This window comes from Hyla sarda, chromosome 7, assembly GCF_029499605.1.
Source record: "Hyla sarda isolate aHylSar1 chromosome 7, aHylSar1.hap1, whole genome shotgun sequence".
Taxonomy (NCBI): Eukaryota; Metazoa; Chordata; class Amphibia; order Anura; family Hylidae; genus Hyla; species Hyla sarda.
In genome coordinates this window covers 172,532,219-172,551,219 of record NC_079195.1, presented here as the reverse complement: position 1 = coordinate 172,551,219, position 19,001 = coordinate 172,532,219, and the positions used below count along the sequence as shown (strand labels likewise).

At 42.8% G+C, this 19,001-nt stretch overlaps 1 protein-coding gene across 1 annotated transcript in view; it reads right to left on the bottom strand.

The window, feature by feature from the left end:
• LOC130283185 (leucine-rich melanocyte differentiation-associated protein-like) overlaps positions 1-19,001 on the bottom strand; it is a 512,903-nt gene that overhangs the window by 310,753 nt on the left and 183,149 nt on the right. Inside the window, exon 6 of the mRNA XM_056532387.1 lies at positions 15,292-15,418. Coding sequence (XP_056388362.1) covers positions 15,292-15,418 — 127 coding nt within the window. The remainder of the gene's footprint in view (positions 1-15,291; positions 15,419-19,001) is intronic.

Below are 19,001 nucleotides of genomic sequence, written 5' to 3'. Positions count from 1 at the left end.
GGCCATTTTGGATATGGTTTCCCTTTTTGACCTTTTGTGGATACCTATGGTACTGTGGTATATATTTCCAATAAGACTAAAATTAGTATTTGTTATTAGTAATGCAATATGACATAACATAAAAAATAAAAACTATCTTGCTCATGCAAAGTGGACATTCCCCAATGCGGATTAACAATTTATTGCCTAAATCCGATTACAGTCCTCCCGCCATCTTTTATAGAGTATTTGCCATACCTTCCATGTGTATTGTTGAATAAAAAGTACACTAAAGAAATATATCTTATTCCATGTATATATATATATATATATATATATATATATATATATATATATATATATAAGAAAGTAGGTTTTGTATGACATTCACCCCTGAAGAAGTCACTGGACGGGTGACGATATGCGTGGGGATTTAGCCTCCCTGGACACTTTAATTATAAGCAGTGTTTAGTTTAACTATGAAACAGGTTGTATACAATGAACTTTTTATAAATTCAATCGCATTTTAACTTATGCATAGTGTCTATGGGAGAGATTGATCAAAACCCGTGTAAAGGAAAAGTTTATTAGTTGCCCATAGCAACCAATCAGATTGTTTCTTTCCTTTTTTTAAATGAAAGAATCAATGTGATTGGTTGCTATGGGCAACTAGTCAACTTTTCCTCTACATAGGTTTTGATAAATTTACCCCTATATGATTATTGTGATCATTTGAAATGACTTTGCACTCTGCAAGTATTATGATGAGTCCACGGTAACCTACTAAATATGTGACTTGTATATTACTGCTTATGGCTTATTATGGCATTAGGTCTATGTGGAGAAGCCTCTGGCTATATTTAGCAAAGGCCATGATTTATAGTTTTTAAATAATTCCAAAAATATTTGTGGTGCTGAAAACCTTGTACTTGATACAGAAACATTTCTGCTGCATGTGAATTCACCCTAAGTGCACGTTTTCTCTTGGCGTATACTCAGCGTATTTCACGCTGCGCAAAATCTGCAGAAGCAGAGGGAAATACATTGCGTATCCCTCGCTCACCATTCACACAGGTCTTTCCGGCGGCAGCCCTATGTGTGTAGTGAGTTTTGGAGGCGGGGCCGTGTGTTGGCGTGACTGTGATGAGCGGCTCCGCCTCCGAAACTCATTACACACATAGTGCTGCTGCCGGAAAGCCCTGTGTGAATGGTGAGCGAGGGATACGCAACGTATTTCCCGCTGCTTCTGCAGAAATACGCTGCGTATACGCCAAGTGGGAATGTGTCCTAAATATTTCAATTAATAAATCTGATGAAAACAGACAAGTCAGCAATACCCTTTTACCCGAGTAACCAATTAGTAGATCTGGATCTACTGGTAGATCTTATAGAGGTTCTACTTCTATTAAAAAATCTTAATCCTTTCAGTATTTATGAGCTTCTGAAGTTAAGGTTGTTCTTTTCTGTCTAAGTTCTCTCTGATGACACGTGTCTCGGGAAACGCCCAGTTTAGAAGCAAATCCCCATAGCAAACCTCTTCTAAACTGTGCGTTTCCCGAGAATACGTGTCATCAGAGGACACAGTCAGAAAAGAACAACCTTAACTTCAGAAGCTCATAAGTACTGAAAGGATTAAGATTTTCTAATAGAAGTAATTTACAAATCTGTTTAACTTTCTGGAGCCAGTTGATATATGAAAAAAAGTTTTTTCCTGGAATACCCCTTTAATGAAGCACAGTGAAATAACACCAGCAGATTACACGGCTCCCCAAATCAAAGTAATTTGGGGGGGGGGGGGGGGGTTCACGAGCTGTAAGCCACTATCATCACAAGTATTACAAATCAGGGCTTGCACTATCTTGCTTTGCATGTAATGAGCCTTACATTGTAAGTTGCATTACTGAAAGAAATGAACTTTGCACAAATTTTTTGAGTTTCACCTGTAGTAAGGTGCAAATATGTTGCTTGGCACAAACAGCTTCAACTGCATTTCACAATGACCAAAAGAAGTCCAACTCATCAGATCCAACACATCAGATCTGACTTTTCATAGATCTGTCAGTGTCTGAGACAGTCTTTTGTACCATGATAAGGCTGTGTTCACAATGAGGAATTGGAGAGAAATCCTCCCGTAAAAATTCGGCTGCGGAATTTACGTTTTTTTTCTGCACAAAATTCACTTGAAATTTGCGCAAAATTTATGCGAAATTTGCGTGAATTTATTTTTTGCTGGACTACAACCACCAATTACAATTTCCCTTTTTATTTTTATTTATTTTAGCGTGGAAATTCCTGCATATTTCACGCAAATTCCGCACAAAAACGATTTAGAGCAGAAATGTTTTACCATTAACTTCAATAAATTCTGCTCGCGTATTCCACAAGAAGAATGAACAGAGCTGAACTGAAGCAGAATTTACACAGTGTGAACAGTGCAGAGTAAATACAAGTCAATGGCAAAACAGATATAAATTATTTCTAAGCGGAGAATTCAAGAGGAATTACTCAAGTAAATTCCTCTTGAATTACTCAGTGTGAACGCACTCTAAAAAGGGAGATTAACAGGTTTAAGTGGTCTCTATCAGTAATTTTGGAAGACAAATATGAGGGCAGATAGTATACAACTATAACCAGCTTTATTTCAACTATAAAGTCTCCCTGGGGTCCATTTACAACCCAATGACATTTCTCTCCCTCTGCTGCACCAATGAATGAGTTCTTCTGTCATAAGATGTACAGATGTACAAAGTATTTAGTCAGCCACCAATTGTGTAAGTTCTCCAACTTAAAAAGATGAGAGGCCTGTAATTTTCATCATATGTATATGTCAACTATGAAAGACATAATGAGAAAAAAAAATCCATAAAATCACATTGTCTGATTTTTTTAAAGAATTAATTTGCAAATTATGTTGGAAAATAAGTATTTGATCAATAACAAAAATTAATCTCAATACATTGTTATATACCCTTTGTTGGTAATAACAGAGGTCAAACGTTTTCTGTGAGTCTTCACAAGGTTTTCACACACTGTTGCTAGTATTTTGGCCCATTCCTTCATGCAGATCTCCTCTAGAGCAGTGATGTTTTGGGGCTGTCGCTGGGCAACACAGACTTTCAACTCCCTCCAAAGGTTTTCTATGGGGTTGAGATCTGGAGACTGGCTAGGCTACTCCAGGACCTTGAAATGCTTCTTACAATGCCACTCCTTAGTTGCCAGGGTGGTGTCTTTGGGATAATTGTCATGCTGAATGACCCAGCCATGTTTCATCTTCAATGCCCCTGTTGATGGAAGGAGGTTTTCACTCAAAATCTCACGATACATGGCCCCAGTCAATCATTCGGTCAGCCTGGTCCCTTTGCTGAACAGACGCAAAGCATTATGTTTCCACCCCCATGCTTCACAGTAGGTATGGTGTTCTTTGGATGCAACTCAGCATTCTTTCTCTTTTAAACATGACAAGTTGAGTTTTTACCAAAAAGTTCTACTTTGGTTTCATATGACCATATGACATTCTCCCAATACTCTTCTGGATCTTCCAAATGCTCTCTAGCAAACCTCAGATGGGCCCGGACATGTACTGGCTTAAGCAGGGGGACACATCTGGCTCTCTATGATTTGAGTCCCTGGCAGCCTAGTGTGTTGCTGATGGTAGCCATTGTTACTTTGGTCCCAGCTCTCTGCAGGTCATTCACTTGGCACCCCGTGTGGTTCTGGGAATTTTGCTCACCGTTCTTGTGATCATTTTGACACCACGAGGTGAGATCTTGAATTGAGCCCCAGATCGAGGGAGATTATCAGTGGTCTTGTATGTCTTCCATTTTCTAATAGTTGTTCCCACAGTTGTTTTCTTCATACCAAGCTGCTTGCCTATTGCAGATTCAGTCTTCCCAGCCTGGTGCAGGTATACAATTTTGTTTATGGTGTCCTTCGACAGCTCCTTGGTCTTGGCCATAGTGGAGTTTGGAGTGTGACTGTTTGAGGTTGTGGACAGGTGTCTTTTATACTGATAACAAGTTCAAACAGGTGCCATTAATACAGGTAACGAGTGGAGGACAAAGGAGACTCTTAAAGAAGAAGTAACAGGTCTGTGAGAGCCAGAAATCTTGCTTGTTTGTAGGTGACCAAATACTTATTTTCCACCATAGTTTGCAAATAAATTCTTTAGAATTCAGACAATGTGATTTTATGGATTTTTTTTTCTCATTATGTCTCTCATAGTTGAGGTATACCTATGATGAAAATTGCAGGTTTCTCTTGTGTTTTTAAATGGGAGAACTTGCACAATTGGTGGCTGACTAAATACTTTTTTGTCCCACTGTATATATGCGGCAGATATAATGTATCTTTGTTCCTTTTTTTTGGGAATACAAGTAAACAAAACATGGTCGCTTCTCTTCTGTGTAAAAACAGGACATATTTATCCTGATAGCCCATTTAGTACGTTTGTCCTGTATTTCTACATTATATCTCAAACTCATTAATGTTGCCTAACTCTGCCCTAGATATTAAGTGCTAAGGTAATAGAGAAATCCTGCTTTTATGATTTTTGGAAATTAGTTCTTTCTATAGAAAGTCTCTTTGTGTTAATGTTGATTGTTGTACTATAATCAATGTTTTGGGGAAAGTGTAGCCTAATAATGTACTAAATATGCCAGACTTTGTCTGGTGCCCTGGGATACGACCAGTTAAAGGGGTACTCCAGTGGAAAACATTTTCTTTTAAATCCACTGGTGCCAGAAAGTTGAACAGATTTGTAAATTACTTCTATTAAAAAAATCTTTACCCTTCCAGTACTTTTTAGCAGCTGTATGCTACAGACGAAATTATTTTCTTTTTGAATTTCTTTTTTGTCTTGTCCACAGTGCTCTCTGCTGACACCTGATGCCCGTATCAGGAACTGTCCAGAGCAGGAGAAAATCCCCATTGCAAATCTATGCTGCTCTGGACAGTTCCTGACACTGACAGAGGTGTCAGCAGAGAGCACTGTGGACAAGATAAAAATAAATTTAAAAAGAAAATAATTTCCTCTGTAGCTGCTAAAAAGTACTGGAAGGGTAAAGATTTTTTTTTAACAAAGTCAAACGAATCTGTTTAGCTTTCTGGCACCAGTTGATTTAAAAAAATGTTTTCCACCAGAGTACCCCTTTAAAAACCTGGGTATAATTAGATTTTCAGGCATTTCAGATCAGGGCCAGTAAATAAGACTGTGCCTTTCTAGCGCTTGGCACATTATTCATTGTGAGCCAGCCACTGGGCCATCTGGAGTACTCAACATTCCACTGCATAGAGAGACACAGCTGGAAAGCGCAGTAATTCATTCCGTAGCTTTGATTTTTTTTTACTCCAGACTTTATTGCAAGTTTTATGAATATCCTCACTTGAGCACAGGTGAATGACTCAATCATTCTGACAGACCAACCCGTCCTAATGACAGATGTAACTATGTTTAATCAGAGGGGTACTTAAGCAATAGCTGGTAATTAAAGTGGATGTGAGGAGCTAACATAGCTCAGTAGCTTCTGACAGAGAAGGGGCGTGTAGATGTCAATCAGTGACCTATTCATTGTAGACTCATCACTTCAGTCCATATAGAAGGGAAATACCTGCCGCCAGGACAAGTCTGCAGTCACTAATGACTTTACTGACCCATTTGCTAGCAGAGAAACATGTACATTTGACTGAACATGTTCTTTCCGACAAACCGGAGGCTTGAATGTAAATCCAAAGCAATGTTGAGATGCATATAGAAAAAAAGAAAAGCATTAAAGGGGTACTCTGGCGCTAAGACATCCTATTCCCTATCTAAAGCGTGCTCGCTCTGGGGGCTGATTCTAACGGGGTGCGGCATGGAAGATCACGGGGGTCCCCAGCGCCGGGACCCCCGCGATCAGGCATCTTATCCCCTATCCTTTGGATTGGTGGATAAGATGTCTTAGCGCCTGAATACCCCTTTAAGTTAATTTTTAGTCCTGTAAATCTACAGTATGTTATACTTTTTACTGTGTAAATTATTATTCTTCCTATGCACTGTGTGGTCTCATGTGCTGAAATTATGCTTCATTGCTACCCAAAATGTACAGAATAAACAAGGACATAAGGACATGTCACAAGCATAATTTCTTTAATTGTTAATTGCTATATCCAAATCGGAATATCCTAAAACATAAATGTCCGATTAGTCGGGTATCCAAACATTTCTGACAACAGGCCTGTGTCAGCCATGCAGTAGAAAGTTTTAGAACTTCAGCCCATTTCAATAGAAACTGTACATGTCCAGACCCTTACCATTAATGATATGCCATTTTTGCAATTGGTGTGGATTTCAGCAACTGAACTGCACAGTTGACATTTACAACACATTTAATAGGCCCTTTACATAAGTGACTTTTGCGGCAGCCCTTTAAGATTTGCTGACTTGCAGAATAACACAATAGTGCCAAAGACACAAACAATCAATATTAAGGGCCTAAATGTAGTTTTACTAGCTAAACTATGTATTTGTTGTCTTACAACATAATGGTTGAAAAACTAAAGACAAATTAGTATTTTATAGGTTTACACACAATACAGTAATGACCATTAACTCTATCCAGTCCATTACAATCTACCACAGTGCACAAAGTGTTAAAACATATTGCCTTGTCTCAACAGTGCACAAGGGAACAATGCAAATGTCTTTGCAGCCTTTTGCTGTCTAATTGCCATTAGTGACAATTACAGGGATCCGTACAGAAATTAACATGAGAGCAAGCACTAATTGTGGTGTATTTTCTACCGTATTGATGGCCCCCTGCCTGCTGTTGGAAAATGTACCAACAGAAATCAACGTGAAAGCAAAACAAAACATCTCATTATACCTACCCTTCCATCAGCCGCTGACCCCGTCTGAAAACATAGCTTTACATAATTATTATTTGTGATATTAAAAAAACAACCTCTCTTGCCGCTTTGGTGTAAACACAAATATTTGTGGCACCTTACTCTACTTTGAAAGAAAAACACCAACTTTATTATATAACTCTATTTAAGAATTGTGGTTAATTTAACACATACTTACATTATTTATTAATTGGTAATAGATGGATAAATAACAGTGTGTTTTCTTTACAATCATGACTCCTACACTGTTAGCTAGGGAATCATAGTAGAGTTACTTACAACCTCAATTTAAAGAAGTACTCTGGCAAAACACACACACATACATATATGTATATATATAGATAAACGGGATGAGTATTTAACTCAGGGAGAGTTCACCACTCCTGGTGTGACGGAGCTTTCAAGGGTCACTAAGCACTCCGCAGGCATTCTGGGTAGGGGAATATAATCGGGATTAATGCCAAGCCAGAACTCTCTCTCTCCCCAGAAGGAAAGAGCACCCATCTTCAGACAGCTGTCTCGGGGTACTTGCCCCTCGTCAGTACAGAGCAGGGTAATCTGGATTGGCTGAGATGAGGGGCCTTAGACCAACTAAACGGGATGAGTATTTAACTCAGGGAGAGTTCACCACTCCTGGTGTGACGGAGCTTTCAAGGGCCACTAAGCACTCAGCAGGCATTCTGGGTAGGGGAATATCCAAATCAGCTCATTACATCACCTTTTCAGGCGATGTTCCCTGGTATCAGCTTAGTTCCAGTTACGGAATATAAAAAGTTAATCAGGATTAATGCCAAGCCAGAACTCTCTCTCCCCAGAAGGAAAGAGATGGGTGCTCTTCGATATCTGTCATGCTTTGTGTGATTGTAATTTATTGTATGACTTGTAATGACTGAACGGACAAAAAACTCTTTCAATAAACCCGAAACAGCTGTCTGCCCCCCTTCCCACCCCCACATAATCGCCCACGCCCCTACCCCGATCACAGATTGTATTGTTTTGTTATTCGATATCTTGTGCTTGAGCGGAGTGTTAGAGTAGCATGATGTGCGATGTATAGCTTAGGGAACCTTTGCTGTGTATTGTACTGTCATGCTTTGTGTGATTGTAATTTATTGTATGACTTGTAATGACTGAACGGACAATAAAGCTCTTTCAATAAACCCCGAAACAGCTGTCTGCTTTTCGAAGAAACTCGCTGCCTCTCGAGAAGGATTTGCATAGCTCCTCCCACCGTGACCGTCTCTGCATAGCTCCTCCCACCCGGGAAAGAAGACTTTGTGAAGCCTTTCCGCAAGAAAGGAAGCGGAAAAGAGCCTGCTGGAAGAAGCCATGGCCTCAACCAGCAAGTCCACCCAGGAGGCTGCAGGGCAAAGCCTCGAGGTCCAGCCACAGCCACAGCAAGGCAGAAGGGCGGCAGAATCCCCAACCTTGAAGCTCCAACCCTGGAGCCCTGGATGAGGCAGACTGTTGCCTTGAAGCTGAAGCCTGTGGACGGAAGGGTGCCGGACATGTCCCACGACGTGTTCTGCAAGCAGATGCTGGCGGATCAAGGCTTCCCCACGGCGGATACCCTTGGAATAGCAATGTTCATGTACGGAATCTTCTATATCACCTTTGCCACCATTGGGACCTGTAGAAGATACTGGGAGGCGGTGAAAGCGGCGAGTCCTGAATCCCCTTTCTCTCGCTTTGTGGGCAACTGCCCTATTCAATGAGAGGAGAGGCAGGTGTCGGTCTTAATGCGGAACCCACACACCCCAAGCACGGACATCTCGACCTCCCTGAAGCGCTTCTGCACCGTGGTGAGGGAGCCCACCCGCATCCTGAACTCCCTCGGATACTGGACCTGCAAGTGGTCTGTGGTCGTCAGACTGATCAAGAACCTTGCATCTCCAGATGGACTACAGCCACTGTCATTCTCCTTGGGCAACTCCACAGGACTTATCTTCTACCCGGACATGCCGCAGACCTGCAGGAGATGTGGCAAGATGGGCCACGAGGGCAAGGACTGTAAGGAGGATGCCTGCAGGTTTTGCCGTGTGACAGGTCACACGACCAAGGATTGCCACAAGAGCAAGACCTGCAACCTCTGCGGATTGGCGGCCCACAGCTACAAGGACTGCCCCCAGAGGGAGAGAACATGGGCATCTGTGGCAGCGAGAGCACCGAAGCCAGCCCCAGCTCCGGAGCCAGCAGCACGGATGGCCAAGCCAACCAAGGAGGGTAAGAAGGCGAAAGCCACCACCCCTGCCCCGTCCCGTCCCTCCCCTGCCCCTCCTGCCCCTTCCGCCCCTTCAAATGCCCATACCGCCCCTTCCCCTGCCCCTCCTGCCCCATCCCCAGCCCCTCCCGCCCCATCCCGTCCCACCCCTGCCCCCCGTACCCCACCCCCACCCACCCCTGCCCCGCCCTCCCCTGACCACCCCTGCCCCATCCTTCCCGGCCCACCCCTGCCCCATCCTCCCCTGCCCGGGCACTCTCTCCTGCCCCCCGCCCCACCCAGCCTCCTTTCTCCCCTGGCCCAGCAGCACCTAACCCCCCTCCAGCTGCTGGTGCCCACTCTTCGGAGGATTTTCCTGTGCTTCCTCCCCCAGGTACCATACAGAGGGGGTGACAGTGGGTCTGCGGGGATGGCCATCCTGATCAGGGGAGGTATCTTTGCACTTGATTCCGTCCGGGAGCTCGTCGGCGGCAGACTTCTCGTCGCAGACGGTTCCTGGGCGGGTGAGCCCGTGCGGCTCATCAACGTGTATGCCTCCCCTGAGAAGAATGTCCGACTGGAGGTTCTCCAGGCCCTGCGGGCTCAGCTCGCCAACACTAGGGCAGTAGTGTTGGGTGGTGACTTCAACAGCCCCATTGAGGTGGACGGGTGCAGTTCTGGCACATCCACCAACCTGGACGTGACGTCTAAGCTGCTGATTGAGATGGTGACAGAGGCATCCTTGCAGGACGTTGTTGGGTCCATCGGGAACGGCTCCATAAACTACACGTGGAGCCGCCCCGATGGCTCGCTCCGTTCTCGGACAGACTTCATCTTCACTTCGAAAGCAGTCAGAAAGGTGTCGTACTCTATGGTCCCCTGCTTCTTCTCTGACCACAGGGCCATTCGATTTCGGGGGACTCTGGGCTATGGATTCCCACCTGGCCCAAGCTCCTTGAAGTTGAATTGTGCCCTGAAGGAGCAGAGGGAGGCCATGGAGGAACTTACGGATGAGTACCTTTTTAATGACAAATGTCTGTTTAACTGCATCAGCGATTGGTGGGAATATGTTAAAGTTGAGTTCCGTTGTTTCTTTCAGGCAAAAGGTAGACAACAGGCGTTTGCGAGGAAGTGGGACTTCAGGAAACTGCAGCGCGAGCTGCGGTCCCTGCAGGACCTGCTCCAGTGTGGCTGGGACATCAGGGAGGAGCTGGGGGAGACCAAAAAGAGCCTGAAAAGGCACTTTGAGGAGGAATCCAAGCGAATCGTCTTTCGTTCCAAGGTGGAGAACCTGAAGAAGGGTGAGAAGTGTAACTCTTTCTTTTTCAGGAAGCTCCATGCTGTCCACATGCCCCTGACTGAGCTACGAGATGAGACCGGACACATGAGGAGGGGCAAGGAGGAGGTGGTGGGGGTCGTCTCCGACTTCTACAGCAACCTTTACGCCCCCAAGTCATCCGACCCCGAAGACGCAGAGAGGTTCCTGTCAGGTATCACTAACGCTGTTGATCCCACAGGTGCGGCGGCTATGGACCAGCATCAATACAGAGTTTTAACCCTCACCCTGGCATCACAAGTGACAAGGGTTAACAGCGCCCTTTATAATACTGACCAGCAACACCCCAACTACCCTACAACCCCACAAGGCTTTATTCCCCAAGTTTACCACACAAGCTACAGTATGGATTCAGCTGTGCTGCAATAGAACAGACGGCTATACCTTTTACACTTTTTTGCTGACAGGTAAGTTACACCTAAGTTAATAATTTTTTGGTATGACGCTGTGGCATGTTCTCATTAGGATGGGTTCACACTACGATTTTAATGAACGGGAACCAAATTGCGTATCCCAGCCGGACCCGGCCCGTATCTAATTCATTTCAATGAGCTGACCGATGTCAAACGGTGACTCCAGTCGGCTCATTTTTGCCCCTTATCCGGTTTTGTGACCGAACCTAAAACCACGGCATTCCACGGTTTTAGGTCCGGTCAGAAAACTGGATACGGGCCAAAAATGAGCTGACCAGAGTCCCAGTTTGACTCCGGTCGGCTCATTGAAATTAATTAGATATGGGCCAGGTCCGGCTGGGATACGGGAGCACCCGATTTTTCACTCCCCCCAGCTGGATCTGGTTCCCGTACAGTAAAATCGTAGTGTGAACCCACCCTAACAAAGAATAAAATGGAAATGTAATACTGTTCTTTACATTTATACTTAAAGTGGTTATCCGGTAAGTATGGAATGCACCATTCACTGCTTTCAATTTGTTATCCTCTGCCCCCTACTCCATTTTCTCTTTACTCCTTCCTCCTGTACAACCAACCTATTAAAACTACATTTTCTAGCAGTCCTAACTGCTGAGAATGGTAAAAAGGGGACATTATCTGTCTGCTTGGTGTCATAAGGGGAATGGCTTCATGATTGATGATAGAGAGGGATGGCTTTGTTGGACGCTATTAGAAAGAAGGCATGGTTGGAAAAATGCAACATAAGAGAGGAGCGTGGCTTACACAGGAAGGACACTGCAAGCCAGGGCAAAGTGTCACATGATCTTCATCTCTGTTGGGGGGGGGGGGGGAGGGGGCAGGAAGAGAGAGAGGAAACAAAGTGAACAGAAGATGGCAGGTTTTTCATTAATTTCTTCATTAGCTGTCTAACAGCTAATAGGCAGGGGTGCTGGGTTTTGGCACTCCCACTGATTAGATACTGATGGCCTCCCCTATTGCAAATTTGCAGCAGATATCCAAGGGAGGGAAATAAATCTAGCACTAAGAAATCTATATATTAAAATATATTTAAATATATTAAAAACAAGCACTTTACGGATTGGAGTAAGTTGGTACAAATTTACTAAGAGATAGTATAGTAAATATGCTAGCAGACATTATAGTAAATCTGCTAGGACATGTGAGAACACTGTGGAGCTTGCACATTTTTTTTATGCCAGAAAACTGGCGCAGAGGCTTGATATTTGTCCGCTTTAACCACCAGGTATGAGGTTGTTTGCAGGAGATTGTTAGTAATAACCTTTAATTTGAAAATATTAATAAGAAAAATGTTCTTCTTTAACCGAGTTCCAGATTGCTCACCAGTATAATTCCATACATAGTATAAATTATCTACAGTATAAAATATAGTTTATCTACATCAATCAAAAACCGGAGGGCGGGTAAGTTAGGCCATACCCCAAGATAAGTAACAAATAGCTGGGGTCTGACCACTTGGACGGCTACTATTTACAAGAACTGAGGGCCCTTGTCCTCCAGCGAATGGAGCAGCACAGCCGAGTTCCAAACATAACAGAGTGCCGTATTTGGCTATGTTAGGCTGTGCATTGAAAAGTGAATATGAACAGAGAGAAGAAAATACCTATGTTCTTTTAATCAGTGGGGGCCCCAGTCATCAGACCCCCACTGCTGGGTCAGCTAGTTATCACCAATCCTGTGTATGGATCAGGATAGCTGAAAAGATTCCTCCTCATTAGCTTCATAGAATTAGAAAGCTGGACTGGAAAGTGTGACAGCTGCCAGAAAGGGAAGGAGGGCACAGAAGTACCCACACTGCAAAGGTAAAACAGCTAAGAACAGACTTCCAGAACATTTTGTACAAAATTCAGATGAAGTACTCATTTGGCACAGCTCACATAAAACAATATTTTGGTCTAGATCCATTCCAAAGTGATAATTAAATTATGAACTCATAACCATGTATATCCACCAAGAAAATGGAAAACAGATTATGTAGGGATTAAAGGGGTACTCCGGCGCTAAACATCTTATCCCCTATCAAAAGGATAGGGGATAAGATGTTGGATCGCGGGGATCCTGCCGCTGGGGCCCCCGCGTGACGGCCGCCACGTTCCCTCCCATAGACTTGAGCCGTGACATCAAGATCTCCTTCCCCTGCACCACCTGTCATCAGCCAAAGAGCGATCCTTGCTCTGTGCTGCTGAAAAACTGGGGTGCTGCAGGAGAGATTGTGGGGATCCCCAGTGGCAGAATCCCCGCGATCTAACATTTTATCCCCTATCCTTTTGATAGTGGATAAGATGTTTAGCGCCGGAGTACCCCTTTGAGGAGTTTTCCAAATGGGAAAAAAGAGGAAAGATCAGTTAAAGTGTACCTGTCATCAACAAACTAAATTTTTTTATATAATGTAGATAATACCATTATATGTATATTTGTAATATACATTGGTGAAAATAAATTTATATTTTTTCCCCTGCAGCTATTACCTGTGTGTCTCTATGAGGAGTCCAAATACAGGAAGTGTGAATGGACAAGCAGGGCTCTGTACACTGAGGACAAGCAGGGCTCTGTACACTGAGGACAAGCAGGAATATGTACACTGAGGACAAGCAGGGCTCTATACACTTAGGACAAGCAGAGCTCTGTTCACTGAGGACAAGCAGGGCTCTGTGCAGTGAGGACAAGCAGGGCTCTGTGCAGTGAGGACAAGCAGGGCTCTGTACACTGATGAAAGCAGGGCTCTGTACACTGAGGAAAAGCAGGGCTCTGTACACTGAGGACAAGCAGGGCTCTGTACACTGAGGACAAGCAGGGCTCTGTACACTGAGGACAAGCAGGGCTCTGTACACTGAGGACAAGCAGGACTCTGTACACTGAGGACAAGCAGGGCTCTATACACTTAGGACAAGCAGAGCTCTGTTCACTGAGGCTCTGTGACATGCTAAGGGCTCACACATCAGGATGATTGACAAGCCAGGAGCCTGCACTGAGCCCTGCTTGTCCTGTCCTCACTTCCTGTATTTGGACTCATCAAAGAGACACACAGGCAATAGCTGCAGGGATAGCACTTTTTCACCCAAAAATATGCAAATATTTTTAACCAATGTATATTGCAAATATACATATAATGGTATTATCTACATTAAAAAAGTTTTTGTTGCAGACAGGTACACTTTAATAGAATTTAACAGCACTGCAGACTTGTATCGCAATAGTGGTCTAAAGTTATGCAGGTATGAAGCCAGGAGAACATTTAATAGAGAGTCTACAGGGAGACAGCTATAGGACTTTTTGAGAAAGCATAGTAATTATATCTTTAAAAATGTAAGGCTATGTTCACACGCCAGAAATTCTGTATGGAATTCTGCATGAATTTATAGCCAATACACATCAATGGGATTCTGCTGTCCCATTCACAGAGCAAAATTTCTGGCAGGTTAAGCGAGGAATCCCTAAACCACACTTTATTAAGCACTGATCAATTCCAGCCTATTCAATGGGTGATTGGTTTACATTTTTGTTACCCTATATATACCTCTTTATTTCCAGCATGCTTGGATTTTTTATAGTTTTCAACCAAAATATTTTACTAGCCATAAATTCACCATAGTACAAAGTAAAGTACAGTGGTCCCTCAACATACGATGGTAATTCGTTCCAAACGACCCATCGTTTGTCGAATCCATCGTATGCTGAGGGATCCGTGCAATGTAAAGTATAGGAAGCTGTACTCACCTGTCCCCGCCGCTCCGGACCAGGTCCTCACCACTCCCGATGCTGTCCCAGGGGCTCCCGATGCTGTCCCGCTGCTCCGGTGTCTTCTTTGCGATCCTCCGGCTTCTTCCGCATCTTCTCCAGGGTCCGGGCCTCGCTTTCTGGTGACGTTATTACGCTGCTGCGCTGGCGCGGCGTGCGTAGTGACGTAATAACGACGCCTGAAAGCGAGGTCCGGACCCTGGAGAAGATGTGGAAGACGCCGGAGGATCGCGAAGTGGACCCGGAGCAGCGGGAATAGGGAAGCGAACCTGCCGGGGATGCTTAAACTGCTATCCGACAGCAGCTTAAGCATTTTGCGATGTCGGATAGCAGTTAATGCGATGGCCCCGACATATAAAAGCATCGTATGTCGATGCTGACATCGACATGCGATGGCCTCTGAGAGGCCATCGCATGTCGGGGGGTTACTGTACAGTATTTGAGTAGAAGTAGTAGTTTATAGCAGTATACAGAATTCGTGTAATTTATGTACAAAATATCCAAAGTAAGTGCCAAAATACTATTATGTATAATATGTTATTATATAATTATGTATAGTATATTATACATACTATTCTAGATAGATCTAAAGGTCACAATCATATTAGATTTTGTGAATTGCAGTTAAAGAACAAAACTGCCTGAATTCTTTTAGCAAAGACTTTTAGTTTTTATAATTGTTAAACAGTAAATAAATGGATTTTTTAAATTAAAAAAATTATTACCTTGTTTTCCTTTGGCTTTACAACTTTCATAAAAGCTCCTCGAGAACTCGCTACTTCACGCTCTTTGTTTGTCACTTTTCTGGTATCCAAAAACTTGAGATTAGGAAGTTTGTTCAGGACAAAGTACCTGCAGAAAAGAGCCATAGATGAACATTTGTCATTGTGATAGCTTGCTTTGGGAGTCACATCCATCTTTCAGTACAATGAATGTATGTCAAGCTGACTCCATTTCTGCACCTGGGTTATTTAGTAGATTTCTTGATCCATGTGTAACTAAATAATTCCACTGTAAAGTCATTAAGTAGATTCATGTTCTTTACAACAGGATTTACCAGTACAGTTCATTTATAGCAACAGAAATGTTTTGTATGCACAGTAGGAGACAAACATGATGAGAGAGTAAACTAGATCTAGCATATACACTTAAAGGGGCTTTCCAATGCCAAGAAATGTTCCTCAATATATTCAAAATGTAAAGAAAAATCAGAACATGTTAATACTCTTACATTTCATTTTTGCACAGGTCAGCTGATTTTACTGTATGTTGCATGGTCCTGGAAATGGACTAAAGGAGCATCATACATTTCCTGGGACAAGTAAAGGTCCTCTTTAAAGAATACTGCTAAGGTTATCAATATTCGAGGAATGTGGCATTAAGACAGTTATGCATCTATAAAGCTTACTATACCACCCTGTATATTTGTAACCATCAAGCTGGCAATGCCTCCTTGTGAACACTGTTCTTCATCACAATTCTGCAATCATTCTTAAAGGAAAATACCATAAGCACTGCTTACTCACTTTATCACAGACTAGAGCTGTGCATGTACATATTAAATTGAATTTGCAAAGGGGCTACCTAATACAAGAAACATTTTCTAATATACTGTAATTTAATTTCCAGATCTTCATGGATGGCTCAATTTTACTGTCCATGGCATGGTCCTGGAAGTTCTGGGCTTGTCCTGTAAGCTGTGATATTCCAACACAGGTTCTGATGAGCTTTCTCTTCATCTCTGAGTATCTGTGTATGAAGGCTGTCTGGTTTAGTTTATTTACTAAGCCAGCCCCTACCCCATCACAGTTGATTCTGGAATGGAGAAAAGGGTGGGCTTAGCTGATGAACTAAGCCATAATACCCTAACAATGCTAAAATAAGCAATTCTGAGCATCATGATCCGCTAATCCATCAAAATAGTGGTTGTCTTCTTTTGTATATTATACAGTGCCATTGTACTTGGGGAGGCTATACCTTCCCTCAGTATGCCCTCCCTAGAAGGTTGCACCGGCCACTTTATGTAGCATTGCTCAACACCTCTAGATGTCCTCATCCAATTTCTAGCCTGGCCAGAGGGCAGCCAATCTTCTACCTAAAAACATTCAGGACTGAATGGCTCACTTTGTTTTTGCAAGCCTCACTATGGCTTCCCACAGGGCTGAAGATGTTCTCTCCAGGATCACAAGTATCACACAGTATCTCATCGAAGTGAAGCATTCACACAGACTAGCACAATACAGGACAATTTTCTTAACCAGCTCTTTGATGTCCTTCCATAACGATAATTAGGCCTTGCTTTGCCATACCATTCTTTCATTTTTTCAACTCAGGATACCTGTTGTAACTTAAGGCCATTCAGGCACAGCTGCTAATCAGACACTGCCATGTTTTACAGCTTTCAGGCCACCTATGGCACCTTGGCAGGTAAGCTTAGGCCTACTCGCATCCACAGACCATATCTCATCTCAAAAGCACTTAATTTGCCTGAAGTGCAAGTAAACTTTAAGTTCCCTGTGCTAGAATTGCGGTGCAGCGTTCAGTGCCAAAACAATTAAGCTACTATACGTCAGCATCAAGTTGTTCCTAGGCCTATTCTGATGATAGACACCTTCTTGTAAAGTTCAACAGCTTATACAACTATTACACAAGGTGCCCAGGCAGTGCATGGAGCAATGGATAAATAGAATATGTGGTGTCGGACTGGGGGTTATGTGTAATTAACCTTATCGTGATGCCAGGGTGTGGTTGACCTATACACCACCCGAGGTAGGCCAGGTTGGAAAGATGGTATAATCCGTTACAGCTGAGATTAGCGTGAAGGAGTTGCAGCGTGAATTTAGGGAAGCTTATTGGCTTGCTGGGACTTATAGTTGATTGTGCTGTAAATAATTGACTTGACTGGTATGCAGCCCATGCTATACTTTAGGGACTTGAACTTGACTAACTTGACTGAAGTAATCCCCGAGACTGGCAAGGCTTTGACTTTCACCTGGGTTTCGGGGTTAACTTGTAGTTGATGCATGGTTGCTGGAAGGCCTCAGGCCTCCTTTCAGATCCACCTCACAGACAGACTTCCCTCCTCACCAAACTGTACCTAAGAACAATCTCAACTCTGAACTCTGGCTACAGTATATAAGGGGAAAATTTAGAGCCTACACATTGGGCAGATAAGTCATATGTTCACCACTGCATACTTAGTGCATTATAGAGAGTTCTAAGGAGAGTGGGCCCAAGACGGACATTGAAGCAGCATCTGCCACACAGGATGGACAGCAATAAAGAAGAACAAGTGATTCTGTACTGGGTCACCACAAATACACCCTCTAAAGTAAAGCCATCCTCGGCATAACATCCTGGAGGGCAGATATTGGAGAAATGGCCTAATGGGCCTTGGTAGATCCTGGGGCATTGGTTGGAATGTCCTTCTCAGTGTAATAAACCGTTGTAAGAGTTCATGTGGCTTTTTTACAAATGTCCTTACATATTCCAATAGAATGTAAACAAAGTAGTAACGGTTGTTGTAGCAGTTTGTTATGAAGGGGTTATTTGTACCTGAACACTTAACCCTATATTACTGTTACTGATACTTTAAACTTATGAACACTTAGATACTGACAATACATATGTACACATATGAAACCATAAACACATTACTTTTCTTTTTTGTACGATATGACATATTTTGGATCGGGAAAAAGAAAAAAGAAAAGAGGGCAGGGCCTCGTGTAATCCTGCGGATTTAGAGAAATATAGGTGAAGGTCTTTTGATGGACTCTCACCTGTTAAACCTCTTGGTTTTTGTGCATATCACCCCAGGTAACGGGGTATCCAATGGGACTGCAGGCCGTAGGAGCGTAGCTGGACACCGTGGCTTCGGGTCCAGAAACAATAGGAGGAAGAAAAAGAAAAAAAAACTCCAAAGATGGCGCTGTCCCAACAGCAGAATGATTTTCTCAAGATTTCCCTTGGCTTATAGCAAAACCATGTTTATTGTAACAAAGAGTTTTACAAGCACATCTATGGCAAGACACGTTTCGGGTATCTACGTACCCTTTTTCATTTGCAGATGTATACTGGGTTACAGAGAGGGGATCTTTTTATACATAATAAAAAGACCGCCAAACTAAAGAGGGCGTAACTTGTTACTGTGCGTGTAAAAAATATAAGACAAAAAAAAGACATATAGTACTTCGAATGACATCTAATAAATATACATATATTAAAACAATGCAAACATATATAGAAATCTTACTAAAAAGATAAATGTATCTTTGTTAAAATTTGACCTGGATATGATTTCTATAAAAACCTTCCAGGCATTCCGCTTTAGCAACAATAAATATATTGCACTTACCTTAGGTCATATTTCTCTAAGATATATATATATATATATATATATATATATATATATATATATATATATATATAGAAA